Raw genomic sequence first — 22,270 nt, 5'->3', positions numbered from 1 at the left:
TCTTAAGTCTTTTGCTGGACTTTTCAGCTGGTGCTAACCACTTCAAGGAGAAATGTGATGTTACGTGCTTACTGTGTCACCTTCATAGGTAGCATAGGAATTTCAGGTAAGCATGGCGAATCTTTAAAGAAAAGCATCTGTGCTCATGGATTTTCAATATTGAAACATTGATTTGAATGAAGGTTTCCATGAGTGGCTGGGAAGGGTGAACACACTCATAAAAAGACACTGTGCAGGGAAGGTAAGACAGAATTGACAGAATTGACCCCTCTCCAGTATGTTCTGAAACCATCCGTGCTTGAAAAGGTAACTTTTCTTGGGCACAGGTAGCTTGCATTTTTGTTCTGTCCTTGGAGGGTGCACTCTGAGTAGGCTGGAAGAATCCTTATCCTTTGCTGTGGAGGAACAAACACTTTCTCTGAGGGTAACAGGATGGAGTGGGTGTTCTGCTAGAAGGGAGGACCAAGGCTGTGATTTGTGCCCTGTCCAAAAGCAGGGTGTGCATGGGGATAATGTGGTGAAAGGCTTCTTGTGCTTTTCCTCCAGCTCCACAGTTCAGACAGACTAAAAGGAGCCAAAGCATTCCCTGTTTGCTGTGCTCTGAATGCAAACAAGGTGGTCAGACTGTCTGGTCTCAGTTAATGACCAGAACCTCAAGAAAAATAACCATGGATAAAATTAGAACATCTCTCCCTATGTCAACATTATTGAGAACTCTGCATACGCAAGGAAGTCATCTAGTGGAGCAGAATCTTTTCCTATGTAAGTTGCTTTTCATACATGGGTCTCATTTTCATTTTTGGAGTGGAGAGTCCGAATACTGAGTTACTGTGGAGTGAGCACACTTCAGCCAAACCCTTGGTTGTGTGGAAGCCAGCAGTAGAACTCTGTTAACCACAAATATCTAATCACAGCTCCCATAAGGGGTCTGCAGGGCCAAGCCTGCTCATTTTGGTACGTGGCTAAATCAGAGAGGAGAGTTTGTGGCAGTTCTGACTGCATGGTTTGTTTGCAGTTAGTCTTTCTGAATGACTGGCATGACTGCTCTTTGTGAATGAAGATGCTAACTTTATGTAAGGCTTTGCATAAACAGTGAAATGCTCTCCCCATCCCACCCACCCCCCCTCCACACACACGCGCACACACACACACACACACACGCACAAAGAAAGAAAGAAAAAAAAAGGCTGTTCAGGGTCACCTTTGCCATTACTTGTGGGGGGGCTCTAGTTGAATGAAGGGAAGGTATGACTGATATAGGGCTCCACAGTAACTCAGTATTTGGACTTGACAATAAGCACTGTCATCAGCTCTTCCCTGAGTACACAAACCGCAGTAACTTCCTGCTTTGTTGTGATGAACTTCGCCCATCCAGAGTTTTGCTGTGATACGGGGTCTGTGGGGAAGTATAACTGGCTCACAGGGAATTCAAATAGCTTTTTTGGAGAAGTTTTGTTCAGCAGATGTTTCTGAGAAATGTTCCAGTTGTGATGAAGTAATTCTTTTTTCCAACAAAAACCCTGTTTGATTGGAAAATTCCAAGCCAGCCCAATTTATTGTCTGCTAGTTCTTACTACTTACAGAATGGTTCAAGCAAGTTGAGAAACTGAAAATTCAGCTTGTTTAGTGTGTTAACTCTGAACTGGCACTGTTTCTTTGACAGTGCCTACATACAATATATAGGAGCTTGTAAGTGCTACTGTAACATTGCTACCTAACAGATTTAAAAGATAAGGCATGCTTTTCTGTGCACTGCTTACCTGAAAAGTGCTGGTACCAATGTTTGCCCAAGAAACGTGGGTATGGTACCCTTCAGTACATGGACGTTTGAACAGGTAGGGAGGGCATAGCTGGTAGTTGCAAATCAGAGCTTCATCTAATGCTTTTGAACACCAGTAAAGTAAATAATGTGGTTTTTAGCCTAATATCTCTTAAATATTTCATTGTAGAAGTTCTGGATAGAAGCAAAGTAAAGGTCTGTGTAATGTGCCACTCATTTTATCAATTCATGGGTTATGACATGCTAAAGGATCACCTCTGGTGAGTTGGCAAAAAAAAACAACAGGCAAATCAAGAAGTGGTCTGGAGTATGTATCCCAGAGCTGTACAGTGTAACTGATTTAGCTGTCTTTGAGAAAAGTGCCATCGAGGTAGAATATAGATTTATTTCTTTGGAAATGTTCCTCAGTGGTGAACAAAATATCTTCTTTTTTTTTTGTTGATAAAGTTGTTCCATTAGCTGTCCATGCCACGTTTGTTTCCTTGGCTAGTCAAACAGCTTTCTTCATCAGGATTGTCACTGGCCAGTTAAGAAGTCAGTGTTTTGGTTTTTTGTTTTGTTTTGTTTTAAAGCCCCTTATATGCCAGGCTAACCCAGGGCTTCAGTTCATGCATGACATGCAGTGCTTCCTATGCTACTGACCTTAAGAAGCAGAAAGATTTTCTGACATTAGCTCATCGTCTCCTTTTCGCCAGGGGCAAAACTGGTTAAGGTGCCTTTGCATCTTTTTGGCAATGTACAATCTGCATTGACTGACTGTACTTCTACATTATTTTTGATGTACCTGTGAACAGCAATACCTAGATAGTGTTTGTTTCATCTGGAAAGAAAAATTGGTTTATTTTGTTTCTCTAAAAATGTGCAGTTCAAAGTCCAGTAAACACTAACAGACACGTATTTTAATGTGCAATAACAAGTAGGTTGAAGGCCTGTTTGAACAATAAGTAATTATAGGTTAGCTTATTCAGTGTTTTTGTTGTTGTTTCCAGGAATACCTTTTGTTAACATAGGAAATCAGGGTTTTCCTTGGGGTAGGAAGGTGGGGGAGGAGAGGCAGGCCAGCATTTGTTGTAAGTCTAGGAACCACAAAACATCAGTGGCATTGCTTTCAGTGCAGTGTGTGACTTTGTGGATACTGTTAGCAGAGGAACAATGTTGGGTCTATCTGTTTATTGTGCGTCAGGTCGCTTTAATAGAGAAATTTATAGGCATTTCTTAGTGTTTGTGTGTGTTGTGTGTATTATACACGCAATTTAAAAATACTGTTCAAGGAAAAACTTGCATCTTCAAAGGGCAGCTGCTTCATACGGAGTGAAAATGAAAGGCTGCGTTTCAAGGCTTGGTTTTGCAAGGTTCAGACTGCTCTGACACATTTAGATCAAGTAATATGCATAACTCAAAGTATGTTTACATATGCTTTGAACATACTTTCATCACCTGAGACCTATCTGCATAAGACTTAAGACTTTCCTGCCCTCATTTTAGTATCTGGCTTCATCAGTATTCATCAAACATGGGAATACTTTCAGAGCTCTTTTAAAGTTCTTTCTTTCCCAGAGTTCACCATAAGCTTGCCAGCTGTTGTCATGAGTGCAGTGCTTCCTCGTGTGCTCAGCCAGGGCAGCTCCAGCAACTGCATTTAAAGCTCTCTGCCCAGATGCTTTTTCATCTCTGCAGCTATGAGGGTGGACTCTGCTGTGCTTGCCCGTGGTTCCAACAGGCAGCTGATGAAAGTTTGCGTAGCTCCTTGAGTTCAAAGGAATTGCTGCAACCTGTTTTTGCTGAGAATCAGTCCTGCACATCTAGCAATGGTAAACTGGCTCTTCAGAGATCTTTGAACTGGAGAGAAGGAAAGAGCGTGGACTTAGAGCGCTTAACAGAAAGAAGGCTGAAATGTGAGTAGCTCCATTCCTTTGAACTTAAGATTTATTCCAAAATAAGAATTTATTCTAATGATCACACTGTACCAGTCTTCTGGTTGAAACTTGATTTCTTATGGTAATTTTATTTCTTAACATCTAAAATTAGTGTGTATTTGGAGACTTCCTAATATTCATTTTTATTCTTCTGTTTGTACTGTTTAGACATGACTGACTGAGGCAAAGTATACTACTACACTAGATACTCTGATGTTAGCATTCCCATGCCATACTCTCCTGGCAGGCCACGTTTTGACAACAGAAGCAAATTAGCTTACACTGTTTCCTGGTATGCCATTCTGAGCTGAAATAGGAGCCGACATAAACGACTTAATGACTCAAGCACCTGGCAAAAATGACTTAAAAGATAATAAGCAGTCTGTAAAGACTGAAAGTCAACTTTTTTTTGTTTGTTTTGTAGGGGTTTCATGGAAAAGTTGAATTCAAACAGATCATATTTTACAACTTCACTGCTCTTTATCAGTGTGTTTGGCAAGATTCCTTCTTGCACTTGAGGAAGAGCAAGACTGTAATGTTTACTTTGGCAAGCATTGCTGTGGAAAGCGAGTTTTCTCATTCTGAAATATTTCCAGGTCCCCCATCCATCTATCCTGCATAACAGAGAGGATCACTCTACTGGCCATGTAACTGAAGCCCGCTATTCTGAACTGGACTTGGTTCTACTAGTGAGATATATGCAGTAAGCCTAGGAATTTTAGACATCTTCAGTTTATCCTGGATCAGAGTGATGCTCTTGGATGTTCCACTAGGATGCCAGTCAGCAGAACACAGCCCCTAGGCCCTCTGCAGTGCTTCCAGCCCCGAAGTAGTATAATCCATTCCCTGCTGTTGTGGAGGGGTAAGGGTACAGAGCTCCTTGACACAGTCCCCTGTAGTGGAGAGCAGCAGGAGCCTGGCAAGTTGCTACATTATCCTGAGTAGTAGTTAGCAGTGGTGCTGAGATTCTTGCCTTTGGAGCCCTGAAGTGGGGAAATGCCTTCTAGTGTGTTTTTTTAATTTATTATAGCTTCTTAATGTGTAGTAGTGTTGGCCATTGGTGAGTGTTTCCTTAGGTAACAGGGTTGTATATGAGTTGAAAAGAAAGGCAATGGGAAGCACTGCCACTTCAGTTTTGAATTGCAGCTTCATTCCACCACCCCCACGTACTTGACAGTTGGTAAAAACCTGGTGGTGGTTCAGATCAAATCAGATCGTATACCTCAGCTGGGACGTAAAACCAAATGAATATGGAGTTCGGGTATGTGATGATATGTACACCATAAAGAATCAGTGGGGAAAACCTCCTGACTTCGGGTTCCTGGCTCTCTCTGCTTCAAGTGGTCTATAGTCATACTGCTGTAGTGAGGAGCTGGCTTGGAAATAAGTGTTTGCCTGTTAATCAGTATGGTAAAGAGGATGAGAGGAATTTGCAGAGATTATGCCTAAGTTGCTTGGCTGTTCGCTAGGAAACAGCTTTTATATCATGTGAATACCCTTCCACAGAAAGGTCCAAGTACTGAATAACAAGACTCTGTTCCAAAAGTTTGGTGTTTTTAGAATTTGAACTCCATTTTTTAAAGATAGTGTTGCATGTGTTTAGTAGATGTCCTCCAGTGTTTCGAATGTTGTTTGTTAAGTAATTATGCTCATTATGTAACTTGAAGTTTTATTTTACTTTAAAATATGATTAATTCATAAAGTACTTCATTGCACTCATTGTTTCCACACACTACTGAAGAAACTAATATGGGTTCTTAGAACATTCAAATTAGCGGGCACTAGAAGTTGAGTTACTTAGCAAAGACTAAATTAGTTTTTCTATAGTAGGGTATTTTATGAGTTGGCACAGTTTGGACATCCTTTAGCTTTATCTTTGATTTTGCCAACATTATGACATAACCTTTTGTTTTTAATTCATGATATTGTTAGAAGTATCAATGGTTGAATTTGAATGCAATGTAATGCAAGTTTGTCAAATAACAGAGAAGAGGAAGTGAATTGCATGAGAACTCTGTAGGTCTCTGGACTTGTAGCCTCACCCACCATGTGAAGAGATCAGGGATGAATAACCTTGTTGCCACTCCTAGAGTATAGACAACTGTCATCCTCTGGTCTCAGTGAGTGATTGTAACAGGCCACAGAAAATTAATCTGAATATTTGTGTTGTGCACTTTTTAATGCACAGGTGTAGAATGTGAGGTAGTGAATCAACAACTAATTTTTATGGATGGAAGGCACATAGCCATCAGAGGAAGGAGCAGTGTTCATATTTCCTGGAAGCAAGCAATTTTTTACTCACTGTGTTTAGTACGGGAGGTGACCACAGGTGTAAGAATGTGTGTAGGTACAGAATATATGTATGTGCCATTAGAAGAAAAAAATTTTATTCTAATGAGAGGGTAGCTAGGCAGCAGAGGCAGATGTGTGTTTTCTGATGACAGCAGTCCTGTGATTCTGGCAGGTGTTTAAAAATAAATAAATAAATAAATAAAAACGGGTATATGTATAAACTTTGGCTAAGGAGTGAAGGTGTCCTGGAACCAACTTAGCATGAACAGTTCTAGGAACATATATGTGCCTGCCTGCCTATCTCAGCAGGTGCAGAATACCTGCTTTGTACTGGTCTGCAGCTGCTGCATCATGGACCGTACCATATACAGGGCTTGTATGTGGCCTGTGCTGTGGCCTAGTTCCTCATTCTGATAGTTTGCTATGATTAACACAGCTGGCCTTTTGTCAGTGTTGTGAAACAGGTAACTCCTGTGGCAGAGCTTTTCTTTGTTTCAGTACAAAAATGGTAAGAGCGGAGGCCAACGCTCTTTTGCAATGGCTAGAAGAGATGGCTTTAGAATTTAGCCTGAAGCATCAGTTAAACACAAAAGGAAACTTCTGATGTTTGGTATTCTAGAGCACAATAAACATATGTTAGATTAAACTTATTGAACAAATTACTCAGAACATTCAAATTAATTAAAAGTTCAGTAAATTATCAGTAAAATGTTACCACTTATTTTTTTTAGTAGTATTGCAAATGCGGGCACCTATTTTGTATTTCGCTGGATTCAGCTGTTCTCCTGAATGTTCTGGCCTTGTGAGATAGAAGCTATGAGAATCACTTCAATGACTTACTGCAGTGTAATGCTGCCTACATTGTATTTACAGGCAAACAGCATTCGCTCTGTGAAGGCTGATTCTAAAGGTACCAAAATCTATACTTTGTTAGGCTTTTTAGGAAAGAAAATTGATCTCTATAACTCATGCAGGATGGTGTTAATGACCTAAATAAAAGTGATTGTTCAGATCCTTTTCAGCACAATGTACATTCTACAAAGGTGCAGTCTGTAAGGCTGTATATCTGAGATGTCTGCTCCTTTCTCAGATTCTAACATCAGTCACTTCAGGAATCCTCAGGCAGAAGGTGATAAACAGTGGAGGAGCATAAACCTTTTTTCTGTAGGAATCCAGACTTGCATGTGGAATCAGCGAGACATCTTATTTCCTGTATCCTGTTTACAGCTCTGCAGCCAATGGATTTCAGGCAGTGTGGTGACCATCAGGGAATCAGGCTGTGGCAGCCGAGAAGAGAGAATGCAGAGGCAACTGCTGTGGTTGAGATGAGCATGACAAAGGCATGGTAATGGCACTGGGTTCTGCAAGAGGAGAGTGCTCTGCAATGTGTGTGTACCTCAGTGCATATCTTTAAAGGAGAGGATCCTAAAAGCCTTAGATATCAAAATTATCCAGAGGCACTTAACCAGCCTGAAGTGGCTAATCTCAGATTTCTGAAAACCAGGAAATAAACAATGAACATGTGTACTGTTTCTGGGTATGATCTTTAAAAAGGCTCAAAACAGTACAGGAAAAATATGAGCTCTTTGTTAATTACCTCTTGTGTGTGTATGTTGTTTTTCTTTTTTTTTTTTTTTCTCCCCTTTATGTCGTCTTTTAGAAAGATAAAGCTAAAAGGACAGCTGGGAGGATGCTTGTTAATGTCATAGATATTCCTGATCCTCATTACATTTCTGCATTTATTTTTTAATTATTCTATTTACCATTAGACTCTAGACTACAGCAAATAGACAAATCACACCTGTTGCTAATTTCAAGATAGTGAAAACAAGCATCAATCTCAGTGCCATGTCCTGTATTTTAATTTTAATTTATTTTATCTATTGTGCCACCACAATAGCACAGTTTTGTGCACAACTGACGACAAAGTAAGGTTTTGTAACTTAGTCACGTGTGTGTTAATGTTTGGCTTTTGATGTGGTAAGAGATCTTTTTTTTTCCTTCTGCTATTTAAATAGTCTGAGTGAAAACCAGAAGTCCTTTCCGAAATACTTGATTTTTGAGAGCCTTCCTTTAATTTAAAAATACACTAGAAAAGGTGTGTTTATCTCAGCATTTATCTGCTGTTCTCTGACAAATAACATCAAAGAGACTATCTCTGTGATAGTCAGAGGAAGTCAAATGTGGAACAAAGGCCATGTGTCTCTTATTCTGATGTTTTTGTCTTTACCTAGAGCATGTGGGTGTCTGCGGGCAAGACAGTAATATAATACACATGGGATAGATAGGAATCCCATTTAAAAATGAGATCTAATTCTGTAGAGGAAGTAGGTGTGCAGAAGATGAAAGCATAGCACAGGCTGCTGCAATCTCATTAGATACACTTAGAACCAACTTCCAAAAACGATGTAAATGCTAAACTTGTGATTGTTGTGTTCTGCCGGTACCTCACATCAGCTTTTTGGATTTGGGGAGTTTTGACAGAACTAATTGGAAATGAGTAAATGCTCCTTAATTAAAAATAAAATAAAAAGCCCACATTCAAGCATTGATCTACTTCATCAGCATATTTGAGTGAAAAAATTGTAAACTCTAGCTTCTCTGCTAACAGTGAAAGCTTACTCAGTGACTGAGTGTGCATAGCCATGCTTGGCAGGGCTGATAAGTTAATCACGCAATAGTGCCTTGTATCTGTCTCCCGCCTTTTGTTGCTGCACTGTGACACAAAGAATCTGTACTCATGGGATCACCTGTCTAGTATAGGGGAAAAAGGAAGAGGAGGGTTGTACCAAAAAAAAAAAAAAAAAAAAAGGCTGCGTTTGGGGTGCTGTGTAGAACTTGGAAAATGTTAGTCACAGGACATTTGCAAGAAATTAGCATTGTGGAAGGAAGGGCTGGGTTAGTACAAGATGCAGCAGATGACAGCAGAAGCAGATATGGACTTGAAAAGCGTGGAGAAGGGTCAAGTCAGTCAGACCTGGGATTCTTGTTGTATAGGGGAGACATTAAAATAGGAAATGGTTGTGGTGGCCAAATGAGGAAGTACATCATTTTAGAGGTACAGGAGACTTTATTCATCCATAAACACAGAGATAGGAAAACCTTCCCAAAATATTTTGTGGGGAATTTTCTGTTTGCTGTTGCCAGAGATAAGTTGTGTGTTCAGCTGTCAGAAGCAGTGGAACAGCTGCAACAATCTCCTCTGCTCTGATGGAACTTACTTCTGGGCTGCTTTCACAAAACACATCTGCCTGGCAACACTGGCACTTCCATAAGCTCCTTTCCCCTCTCTGTATTTGTTGGAAGATTCTTTTTTGTTTTGATGGAAAGAGGCACATTTTTTATTTTTCTGATACTGCTTTTAAGTCTGAAGTTTAAGCATACTATATGTGGTAGTAGCCAGATTTTTGCAGGAGAGGCAGGGCACAGACTCCTTCTCTGATGCTTGAGATGTTGGCAATTTCCTGCCCATACAAAACGTTTCACAAAATGAAGAGTGTGGCACCTTTACCCCAAGGCCTGCTTAGCTGGAGAAATTTTGCCTGTCAGACACCTGGTGCTAGTTGAAAGGTGGCAGGTGTTCCTTGGAGGATGAACACAGCAGCAGAGGGATATCAGAGCTGCTTGAAGACAGGAAAGAAATGGCTGTAAGTGCTGGGCAAGCAGCCACGTACTTAAGACAGTGACAGGTGAGCTCAGGCATGTTCTGCTGTGGTGGTTAAGGGCTATGCCTGCCTGTCTGCTCTGCTGGATATTGCTACTTGCAGTAAAGTCAGGGCCAGAACACGTGTGAGCACCTCAGCTTGCTCCAGTTCAGTTTAACCTTAGCTTAAACCTGTGCGGAGCAGTATGAATCGCTTAATTTGGTAGGGGAGGAAAATAAGGCTCTGCCAAACTTAATTCACTCTGCTCTGCAGCACTCCATTAAAGCGCTTCTACTGTATTTTTCTCTTTTCATTGTATTGAAAGGGAAGGCATACTCTCTCATTTGGAAGTATGTAATCGGTATAGAAATAATGTGCTTCTGTCAGTATTTGAGGTCAGGAAATAACAAGCAACTCAAAGTGATCTCCTATTCCAGTAAACACATCTGGAAATTAGTATTAGTAATTAATGACTAATTTAAATATAGGATTCTGTAGTATTTCTTTCATTTCATTCCTTTTTCACAAAAGCCCTGTTGAGGTGACATACATGTACATTAACATTTCAGGAGTACGATTGAGAGATGTGGAGAAAGACAAAGCATTTAAGCTGATACTCAAGTTGAGAATCTTTCATACGGTATGTTTTGTGTGTGCATAATACATTCAGCGCTTGTTTTAACTTACAAGTCTTAGCCCCTGCAGCAAATCTGTAAAAGACCTTTCTCCAACCATTTTCTGTGCACACATTGACATGCAAAGCACTGCTCTGTGGTGGTTTTAGGACTCAGTTGTGGGCCATATTCTGATCTTCCACAGCTCATGCAGGAAGACGCTTCTATAAAGAATTAGGAATCAAAATGGAGCTGTTCAAATTTAGATTTATGCCTCCAGCAAAAGCTCTTAAACTTCACTGGGACCATTTTCTGCATAAAATTCCTTGTGTGTTACAATCTTTCGTCATAGGATTTAGAAATGCAGCAATCTTTCAATACAGGGATTAAAAAATCATTAGAGGAAAAAATTAATAAATCAGATTGCTACAATGAGAAAACTGAATAGCACATTAAGTATAGTGATAAAGGATAATTTTAAAGATCAGCACTACTCTGACATTTTCCTTCTAATGTATATAGTTTGTATTTTATATAACAAGTATTGCTGGACTGTGAGTTACATAAATGAGGAAGTGTTTTATGCAGGTTATTTCAATTATCTGCCCTTGTAGAAGGTGAACAGAAAATAGCTCCAACTCAATTTTAGCATCATTTTGACAGCTCTAATATGCATATTAATGAAAAGTCTGAAGTGTAGAGGAATGAGCCCACTTGCAGAAGCTGGTGTTCTCTTAGTTCGTGATCTTGAGGGAGGAGGCAGGGGAAAGCAGGAAGTAAGGGGTGGGGGGTGGGGGGAGAAAAAAGAGAAACACTCTTTTTTGAGGGATGTTCTTCATGTCTTGCCAAGTCTTCCTGAAACAGCTTGGAGGCTAGCTGAATTGGCACTGCATTCATCAGTAGAAGACTCTTATCATAGTAATACCTGGACATATAGCAAAGTAGAGACAAGTAAATCTGGAGAAGTGTTGTATGACATTTTTGTCTGTTTTTAAAGCAAGTCAGAGCATTGTTACAAAGACTAAATTTGGCTAAGTGCTGTAGCATGGTTAAATCAGCAAATTTAAATTGGGTGCGTTATTTAGCTACTGTCTTTGAAGTTACATAAACAGAAGGTTGAATTTTTCACTAAATAAGGTCACTATGATTAATTTGCTTCATACAAAATGCAGTTTTACCAGTTTTTGTATAGTTCTGTTACATAATTAGGAAAATATGCTGAAAAAGCAGAACTTCGATATTTCAGATGGCAGATATTTTCCCATTATTTATTTGTTTTATGTATTAACAGATTTTAAGGTCAGAAGGCTCTGTTAGCTGTAAACCTTATTGTACTTGGTTTCTGTGGCATGTTCAGTTCTTCAAGAAAATTTTCCCAGTTTTTCTTTATTATGGTTACTACAAGGTGTGGATCAGTTTAAGTGTGTTTTAATCCCACATGCAAGAGGTCACTGTAACATTACTGGAGCTACTAGACAGTAGATATGAGGGTGAACTAGTCAGATAACCATTCCTTAAAATGCAATTATCTTAGAACAGAGAAGAATATCAATCCAGCACAGTTTTGATGTCAATATGTAAAATGCATTCTTTTCTGAAAAGTTGTAAGGGATAATGAAGAGTTAGCATAATTTTAGAGCTAGGTTTTCCAGTCTGCATGGGAAATTTGATGTACTGTATCTCATGCTCTGTGCCCATTTGGCATGAGAAATAGCTTGATGGCAAAATAAAAGTACGAGAGAAGTACAGGAAAAATGTCTTATAGGGACTACTGACTACAGCTAAGTTCACACACTAAATATTGGAGTTGCCCCACCCTCACATTTGATGTGATCTTCCTACCTGCTTTCTCCAGACACTTTATAACTCTACTGTTAGCCATTAAGTGGGTTTGACAAAGAAACTTGAGCTCTTTCATCCTTGATTTATAAGGGTTGTGGGGAGGCTTCTGATCTGAGATGCTTTCTTCAGCAGATAGTAAGGCATTCAGAGTGTCCCAGTTGCTGGAAAGAAGTCTTATGGGATACACAATGTAGACTCCATCTCTGTCTTGGTAAAGTGGCTGAGCCACTGAATAAAGGCAGCTACAAGGTATGTGAATTTTTATAGACAGATGTTATCTGTTGACAGCACAGTAAAACAAAGGTGGCAGAAGGAATCTTACTCATTTCAAGCATATTTTTTTTTAAATAACTAGTAATGGAAAGGGTTACTTTCCCCACCCCCACCCCCCCCTTTCTGGCACCTTTTTTGTGGGCTTGCATAATTTGGTGTCTGCTCTTCATCATATCAAAACTCAAAAATGTGTTCCCTTTTCTTCTTCCTGCTGTCTCTTTCCCACTTACCAAAAGTAATGTTATGTTTGAAAATGTACTTCCTTGAATCTCATCTTTTTAATTAGAAAACACATGCATACAAAACCAAATAAATATATTTGAGTGATATTACTAAATAGTGTAGTAGAAGCATTAGGTGTTTGAACTCCACCAAAGTGCAATGTTTCAAAGCTGGAGTTGAGGGAGGATTTTTCTTTAAGTGCATTAAAAGAGATTTAGAAGAATTATGGGAACTCTTATCAGTCCAGAGAGCAGAGGTATCAAATGGGAAAAAGGTGTTGCAGTTTAGGAAGTTGGAAAGAACTGAGATTTTATTCTTGTTTATGTACAGCAATACCTTCCTTCCAGTGTACAATGGAGTTAAATTTGGTGGCCAAGCCTCTATATCTTTTGACTTGAGTCTGCTATCTAATTCTTTGTGTGTGACTTAATTTTAAAATGTTTTTTTAAAATGAATTTTAAAATTCAAGTCTGTCCCTTACGGAACTCTAAGGTAATTAGTTTTGATGGAAGCTGGATTAGACACCTGGACTACTTTCTCTGTATTAACTCTTCATTGTGGGATGCAGTGTCTCTGTTACATGGCTGGGTAACAAAAAATAAAAAGCCTATAGCAGAGTTTCTTAATTACATGCAAACTCCATTCATGTGCCCAAGTTCAGGATAGACTTGGAGATTTAACCATACAGGCCTTGTTAGCTTTAAAAGAAGGTGTGTGGTTAAAAACTTTAATTCAGTTTAAAAACAAAACAAAAAAAAAACAGTTGTGCAGCACTTGTCTGCCTCATGGTACTTCTGGCTGCTTTTTACAATGGGATCTTCAGATGGGATCTTTCTTCTGGCAAAAAGTAAGATTTCTGGTGATTGAGAAAACAAGAGCTGTTGAGTTCATCTTAGGTATTCTTCCTCCTCAAATTTCAAAAGTATCAAGTAATAATGGAGTCTAATCTAAGAGACATGTCTGGGAGAAGCATGATACTCCTCCTATCATGATTCATAACTATAAGGCATTTTTGAAATGTGCTTGCAGAACTAATCCAGGGAAGGCATGAAATTTGAACTTGTTCCACTTTTTTTTCAAAATTGAGCAGTGCTGTGCAGGAAACAGGATCCGCATGGTGGCAGAACTCAAGGAGGAGGTGGAGAGGTTGAGGGCCATCAGGGAGTGCGAGCGGGAGATAGACTGGTGGAGAAACTGCCTGTGCGGCCTGAAGGGTGTCTCACTGGGGTGAGACACCCCAAATAGTGGTGGACCCCCTGCCCTATCACTGTCAGGCAGAGGGAAGGGACCTGGGAGTTGAGGAGGAATGGAAACAGGTCCCTGCTCGACCTCACAGGCAATGCCCTCCCCTTCCAGCCCCGCCTTCCCAGGTGCCCTTACACAACAGGTGTCAGGCCCTGGAGCTTGAGAGACCTGTGGGTGAGGATGAAGTAGGAAGCCTACCCAGGAGGATGCCTAGGGTGAGGAAGTCAACTCCACGCCTCAGGACTGCCTGCACCAACAAAGAAAGAAGGGTGATTGTTGTGGGAGACTCTCTTCTCAGGGGAACAGAGGGCCCTCTTTGTCGGCCTGACCCTACCCGTAGGGAAGTCTGCTGCCTCCCTGGGGCCAGGGTCAGGGATGTTGCCAGAAAGCTTCCCAACCTGGTTCGCCCCTCTATTATCCTCTTTTGATAGTCCAGGCTGGCAGTGATGACATTGAAGAAAGAAGTCTCAAGGCTATCAGACAGGACTTTAGGGGGCTGGGACGATTAGTGGAGGGAGCAGGAGTACAGGTGGTGTTTTTGTCTATTCCTACAGTGGCAGGGAGGGGTACAGACAGGACACGGAAAGTCCACCTGATAAACACGTGGCTCAGAGGCTGGTGCCAACACAGAAATTTTGTTTTTTTTTGACCATGGGGCGCTTTACTCAGCGCCCAGCCTGATGGTTGCAGACAGGTCCCACCTATCTCTAAGGGGAAAACGGATCCTAGCCCAGGAGCTGGCAGGGCTCATTGGCAGGGCTTTAAGCTAGGTAAGAAGGGGGACAGGGCTGAAACAAGGCTTGTTGGAGGTGTGCCAGGGGGAACAATGGCAAGGCCAGGGGATAAGGCAATGGCGCAATTGAAGTGCATCTACACTAACACACGCAGCGTGGGTAACAAACAGGAGGAGCTGGAAGCCATCGTGCAGCAGGCAGGCTACAACTTGATTGCCATCACGGAAATGTGGTGGGACCACTCTCATGACTAGAGTGCTGCAATGCCTGGCTATAAGCTCTTCAGAAGGGACAGGCAGCACAGCAGGGTTGGTGGTGTGTCTCTCTATATTAGAGAATCTCTTGATGTTGTGGAACTCGAGGCTGGGAATGACAAGGTTGAGTTCCTGTGGGTTAGGATCGGCGGGAAGGCCAACAAGGCTAGCGTCCTGGTCGGGGTCTGTTATAGACCACCAAACCAGGATGAGGAGACGGATGAGGAGTTCTACAGGCAGCTGACAGAAGCTGTGAAATCATCTGTGCTTGTTCTCGTGGGGGACTTCAGCTTCCCTGACATATCCTGGAAGCACAACACAGTCCAGAGAAAGCAGTCTAGGAGGTTTCTGGAGAGCGTGGAAGATAGCTTCCTGACACAGCTGGTTAATGAGCCTACCAGGGGTGGTGCCCCGCTAGACCTTCTCTTCACAGAGAAGGACTGGTGGGGAGATGTGGTGGTCGGAAGCTGTCTTGGGCAGAGTGACCACGAAATGGTGGACTTCTCTATTATTGGCGAGGCCAGGAAGGGGACCAGTAAAAACCATTGTATTGGACTTCTAGAGGGCTGACTTTGAGCTGTTCAGGATGCTGGTTGGTAGAGTCCTTTGGGAGGCGGTTCTGAATGGCAGAGGAGTCCAGGAAGGCTGGGTGCTCTTCAAGAAGGAAATCTTAATGGCACAGTAGCAGTCTGTCCCCATGTGCCCAAAGACGAGCCAGCGTGGAAGAAGACTGGCCTGGGTGAACAGAGAGTTGTGGCTTGAGCTTAGGAGAAAAAAGAGGTTTATAATCTTTGGAAAAAAGTGCGGGCCACTGAGGAGGACTATAAGGATGTTGCGAGGTTGTGCAGGGACAAAATTAGAAAGGCCAAAGCTCATCTGGAGCTCAAACTGGCTATTGCCATTAAAGGCAAAAAAATATATATTTTTACAAATACATCAATGCAAAACGGAGGACTGAGGAGAATCTCCATTCTTTACTGGATGTGGGGGGAAACCTTGTTACAAAAGATGAGGAGAAGGCTGAGGTGCTAATGCCTTCTTTGCCTCAGTCTTTAGTGGCAATACCGGTTGTTCTCTGGATACCCAGTACCCTGATCTGGTGAAAGGGGATGGGGAGCAGAATGTGGCCCTCACTATCCATGAGGAAATGGTTGGTGACCTGCTACGGCACATGGATGTGCGCAAGTCAATGGGGCCGGATGGGATCCACCCGAGGGTACTGAGGGAACTGGCAGAGGAGCTGGCCAAGCCACTATCCATCATTTATCAGCAGTCCTGGCTATCAGGGGAGGTCCCAGTTGACTGGCAGCTAGCAAACGTGATGCCCATCTACAAGAAGGGCCGGAGGGCAGACCCGGGGAACTACAGGCCTGTCAGTTTGACCTCAGTGCCAGGGAAGCTCATGGAGCAGATTATCTTGAGAGTCATCACGCGGCACTTGCAGGGCAAGCAGGCGATCAGGCCCAGTCAGCATGGGTTTATGAAAGGCAGGTCCTGCTTGACAAACCTGATCTCCTTCCTCCTCCTATGATAAAGTGACGCGCTGGGTGGATGAGGGAAAGGCTGTGGATGTGGTCTACCTTGACTTCAGCAAGGCTTTTGACACCGTCTCCCACAGCATTCTCCTCAAGAAACTGGCTGCTCTTGGCTTGGACTGGCGCACGCTTCGTTGGGTTAGAAACTGGCTGGATAGCCGGGCCCAAAGAGTTGTGGTGAATGGAGTCAAATCCAGCTGGAGGCCGGTCACTAGTGGCGTCCCCCAGGGCTCGGTGCTGGGGCCGGTCCTCTTTAATATCTTCATCGATGATCTGGATGAGGGCATCGAGTGCACCCTCAGTAAGTTTGCAGATGACACCAAGTTAGGTGCGTGTGTCGATCTGCTTGAGGGTAGGAAAGCTCTGCAGGAGGATCTGGATAGGCTGCACCGATGGGCTGAGGCCAAGTGTATGAAGTTCAACAAAGCCAAGTGCTGGGTCCTGCACTGGGGGCGCAATAACCCCAAGCAGAGCTACAGGCTGGGAGATGAGTGGTTGGAAAGCTGCCAGGCAGAGAAGGACCTGGGAGTGATGGTTGATAGTTGGCTGAATATGAGCCAGCAGTGTGCTCAGGTGGCCAAGAAGGCCAACAGCTTCCTGGCTTGCATAAGAAGCAGTGTGGCCAGCAGGGCTAGGGAAGTGATTGTCCCCCTGTACTCGACTCTGGTGAGGCCGCACCTTGAGTACTGTGCTCAGTTTTGGACCTCTCGCTACAAGAAGGACATCAAGGTGCTCGAGCGAGTCCAGAGAAGGGTGACGAAGCTGATGAGGGGTCTGGATAACAAGTCCTACGAGGAGCGGCTGAGGGAGCTGGGGTTGTTCAGCCTGGAGAAGAGGAGGCTCAGGGGTGACCTTATTGCTCTTTTTAGGTACCTTAAAGCTTATTGGTCTTTATAGGTACCTTAAAGGAGGCTGTAGCAAGATGGGGGTTGGTCTGTTCTCCCACGTGCCTGGTGACAGGATGAGGGGGAATGGGCTTTAAGTTGCGCCAGGGGAGGTTTAGGTTGGATGTTAGGAAGAACTTCTTTACTGAAACGGTTGTAAGGCATTGGAACGGGCTGCCCAGGGAAGTGGTTCAGTCACCATCCCTGGAGGTCTTTAAAAGACGTTTAGATGTAGAACTTAGTGATATGGTTTAGTGGAGGACTGTTTAATGTTAGGTCAGAGGTTGGACTCGATGATCTTGAGGTCTCTTCCAACCTAGAAATTCTGTGATTCTCTAGACTAACTGTTTTCATGTTTCTCTGGTGCTTATATGTAAGAAGATTCAATTAGTCCTTATGTACCTCTGACAGGTTGTAATTAAAACCTCCAAATGAATCTTTGTCTTCCTCTTTTCACAGACAATATTCTCACCAGGGGAAAGATGGCAGAGATCAGTTCTCCTGTAAATATCAAGGAAAAGGTAGGCTGAAGTAACAGTGCAGTGCAAACTGAAATCTTTGTAACACGTGTTTCATCCCTGCTTCTTCAAGCACTACTCACATACTTAACTTCAGTATAAGTTGACTTTATGCACAAAGTTAAGTACACTGACGGGTATTAATAGGTTTAGAATGTTAATCTTGGCTGATGAGAAACACATTTTTGCTTTTCTGCAAGGAGACAATGTTCTGTCAGACACAGATCTCTTATTTTCTATCTCTTATTTTCTTGTGGTTCCTGTGCATGCCGATGCTATGGAGAGTAGCACTTTGTGGTGGTTGCCGATGCACAAAATTCACCCTTTGAGGAAATGTACCCTTTTAGAAATCACTTTTTTCTGACCAAGAATGTTGTACTGGAATACTTGAAGGTAATTTCTAAAATTAGAGGCTAAAAAGGATATTTTTTTTTTTTGCTCCTACCGAAGCATCTCTGATGGACGCTAAGGGCCAGCATCCAGTTCTGTTAGTGGGCCCAAGTTTTTTTGAGTATCAATGAGAAAGTTGATTAGGTGTGTTCACTTCATGAAAGTTGCACAAGGAGAAAGGATCAAATCTGTTTGATCAAATATGTTATATCAAGGAAATACAGAAAAGTGAAGGCAATGTGAAACAGAAATATAGTCATCACCCACTGTATCATACAACCTGCCTGTGGCACGTAACATCCTGCGGGGCAAAAGGCACATGAAATAGTTTCTTCTCTCTAGGCCTTGCTTTATTCTTTGACGAAACAATTCTTTACAAAATGCCTTGCCCAGGTGCTGTTTTTTGAGTTGCTTTTCCTCATATTCATTGTAAACTGCTATATTGCTCATTGTCACTGAGAATTTGCATGTCAATGTGAATCCATATTTTGGTGATGAGTATCTTCCTTAGTCCCTAATAACAGCACAGGGTTTAAATACTGAGTAGCTCGATTGATTTTTGCAGTAGACAGTAACGCCATCAAATGTCATTCCCTTGAGCCAGAGTTCTGCAAGGCAAATTAGAATAATTCTCAAAATATAACTCCAGTAAATTTAATTTGTTTTACTTATTTACTGTGTATCTTAAATTCTTTCCTTAATTTAGTTAGTTTTACAAGTGCAGGGCTTTATAAACGGACTGTTTGTCTCTTTCTAGTTTAAGAACAAAGAACTGCAAGAGGCTCTTATTCACAGTGTAATATTTGTTATGTCCAACATTTATTTGAGGTATCTAAAGTTAAATGTTCATAAGCATACACATTTTAAAGAAGGAAAATAATTGGATCAATATCCACTCACTTATAATAGTTCTTTTTATTCTAGTATTTTCCACCAGTATTTAGTGCCACTAAATCTCTATGCCATGATTAAAAGCTAGGTTATCAGCAGCAAAGTTGCTGTTTTTTTTAATTCCGAAAAAATACAGGCTAATAAACTGCTGAATAAAGGCTTAGCAATAAATACATAAAATGCATAAATTTCAAAATCTGCCTATGTCTGTTGAAGAGCTAGCATGCTCAGTTTGCTGCTTCACCTGGGCTGCTTCACCTGTCTCATTTTAAAGTGAGATTGCCATGGCATGGCACAGAACATCCATTTGAAATCTGTTTGTTTTACAGTATGGTGGCTCTTTCAGAGGGTTCTAAAGGTACATTCAGAATATTGCTGTCACACACTAGAAATAGAAGAGAAGGGATGAATGGATATGCCCTGCTCAGTTGACTTTTAACTGTATTTGCCCACAGACCAGAATGCTAAAATGTAAGGACCTTGTGTACTTCTGAAAAGCAGGCATTTACTGTACCCCGGTAAGAGTGCAGATCAAATCCTTTTCACACTTAAAACTTACGTGGGTAGAGCAAGACAGTCATGTTACAAAGTCTAAAAGCAGTGAGTTCAGTGTTTAGTTTTATTCACTTTCTTTGGTTAGTATTTCTGAGAAACAAAAGTAAGTTTTATAAACTTAATTACTTTTGCTGAGCTCCACAAACCCACTGTTATCAATACAAATATGAGCAGGTCTTGTTAAATAGAACAGAATTGAATACTGTTCCTTGCCAAGTCTCCATCTTTCCTACCTCTGTACTTGCAAATCATAGTATGCTTCAGATTTTGATCCTGCTAGGACTTGAATGAAGCCAAAAGAGCCGTACATCACATCTGCACACACATACTTATTATTGTAAGGGTTTTTTTGGCAAAAATAGAACTCAATTTTCTACTTAAGTTAGACATTGCTTTGCTGTAACAAAAATGTACAGAGCCCATGAAGTTTTGGCATAATGTGTTTTTTATTGCTTTGTTTTTAAATTGTTACATCTACTCATGTTTTTCTCCATGATCAGCATCTAGTAATTCAAGGAAATAAAATTTCTGCCACCGTTTTAATGATAATGTAAGGCTGAGGCAGACATTTCAAGTGTTACTAACTAAAGTTAGGATGCTTACCCATGCAAGTTTTCTAAGACCTTACCGCTAACTTGAGTCACAAGAGAATGCTACTGTAGTACTGGTACTTGTACTGGTACTATAATGTATTCATAACATTTCAGCTGAAATAGTTCATAAAGTCAGTAGGACAAGCATTCTATTTAACATCTATTTTTTCTTTTTTTTTTTTTCCTGAGAGATTCACATAAATGTTGGCCTGCGATGTCAGAAATCTTAATGGAATTTTCCAAAGTTGGCAGAGGCTTCTGCATCTGTGATACTTGTGGGGAGCCAGGAGAGTTCTGATTACCATATTTTCATGCATATAATCCAGAGACTTTCTGGAATACCATAAGCCTACATTTCAGCAGCAGCAAGGGTTGCATGCCTGCATAAGCAGTACAAGGAGTTTACCATCAGGATCTCTCTTGAAACAATTCCCTTTCCCCTGCCTCTTGCTGTGTTCTTCATTCACTATGCTGTTGTCCTTGCCCCCTGACTCTCCTCATCTGTATCTAAAAACAATGTATATCTGAGGACTTTTCTGTTATCAAGATCTTTAAAAACTAGGAGTTATACATAGTTCAGGTCATGCACTTTCAAGTGCAAACATTCTGTGGATTAAGGGATAAAACTGGTCAAACTCATTGGCTTAAATCCCAAATAATTCCATAAAATTAATGAAACTATTCAAGCATTAACCAAGTATATGAACAGAAGAGGTGCTGAGATTCTGTACGACAGGGCCTCTAGATAAGAAGCAATTGGAGTGAGGAATGCAAACGGTTTGTCATCTTCTGCAACAATTTAAATCTCTAGTTTTGACAAGAGGTGAATGAATGTGAGGCACTTCCCAGGATATCCATTCAGCTCTGACACATGACTTTTAGTTTTGATTCAAAGAAATACCAGGAATTGTTCAAACTTCAGGACTTGCTGTTGGACCCATCTTTTTCTATTGTATGTCTGGTTGTGTTTGAAAAAGATATGATGTCAGCTGGAATAAACAAAATACTCAAATGAAAATATTCTTGGGATTATGTTGGGGGTGAAGTTTTGCTGGATTTCCCAAGAAGCATTTGCTTCTTCATTTCATTGTCACTTCAAATGTCAGGGCTATGGGAGTAGATGGGCAGGTTTGTTCTATTAACTGCAAGAAGAAAATGTTAATCAGATGTATGTTGGAGGATTTCAGTTTTGTTTACATTACATCGTAACTGCGGTTTTCATAAGTGATGGTCAGCATGCAAGGAAATAATAAGATTCATTGTGGAAGGAATGGAAACAGTATATACGTTTTAAAACTCTCAATATAAAAAGCAGATAGTTTCCAATCTATGATTTCACTAGGTCTTAGTAAGGTTGACCTTTGCAGCTGTTCCACACCCATGCATTGATGTAGATGGATTTAGTCCAAAGACCAGCAAAGTTGATCAGAATGCAATCTTGTCATTTGAAGAACCATTTAACTTTAGTTTAGGTTATTACAGATTCATGTCTCTAAATAGTGCTGCCATTATTTAAGTGAAACAAATTTTACTGAGTCAAAATCTGTTTATGTACACTTTTTAAAAATGTTCTTTCATGAATCCTGAAATGTCTGTTTTCCATTTCATTAGTTTAAAAAATTGAGCAGAGGAAGGGGGAGGAACATTGTAAATCCAAGGTGTTTGCCCAAAGTAGATTACTGTAAGAAGTAGAATTTGTTTTGTGCTTACAGGGATAAGTGATCTGAAGGTATTGGTGTGGTAAATAGGATATATAGTGAACAGAGAGGTGCAGAAATGGTCAAAGCTGTTATTTTGCTCAAAGGGTGCATTAAGAATATTTGTTCAGTGGGTCATGAACTCATTTAGTTAGTAAAGCCTTTGGAAAAATGTCTCCTACATAGGCTGTTAATGCAAAAAAAAATAAATAAATAAAAAATTGTGTTTATGGAATATATTTGTATTGGAGTTTTTTAAAACCTTGAACAATTCTGCCCTTAAGTGTTTTTGGGGGAAAAAAAAAAAAAAAAATCTTTTTAAAATAGCCAGGGGATCTACTAAAGACAAACTTACAAATTATAGAAACCAGCAGAGTTCTGTAGACAGCCC

At 41.1% G+C, this 22,270-nt stretch overlaps 1 protein-coding gene across 5 annotated transcripts in view; it reads left to right on the top strand.

The window, feature by feature from the left end:
• The window catches only part of SPATS2L (spermatogenesis associated serine rich 2 like), an 82,912-nt gene that overhangs the window by 26,207 nt on the left and 34,435 nt on the right, over positions 1–22,270 (top strand). For 3 of the 5 annotated variants that reach the window (XM_084288919.1, XM_084288918.1, XM_084288920.1), the window contains one exon: positions 17,695–17,756. The exons of 1 other annotated variant lie outside the window; for it this stretch is intronic. In XM_084288919.1, the coding sequence (XP_084145045.1) occupies positions 17,718–17,756 (39 nt within the window). In that variant the 5' untranslated portion in view covers positions 17,695–17,717. Of the gene's footprint in view, positions 1–7,316; positions 7,334–17,694; positions 17,757–22,270 lie in introns of those variants that run through there. One more of the 5 variants, XM_084288921.1, reaches the window with a different exon arrangement.

This window comes from Netta rufina (assembly GCF_964035555.1).
Source record: "Netta rufina genome assembly, chromosome: 6".
NCBI lineage: Eukaryota > Metazoa > Chordata > Aves > Anseriformes > Anatidae > Netta > Netta rufina.
The sequence above is the reverse complement of the archived record's forward strand: the minus strand, read 5'-3'. Positions and strand labels throughout refer to the sequence as shown.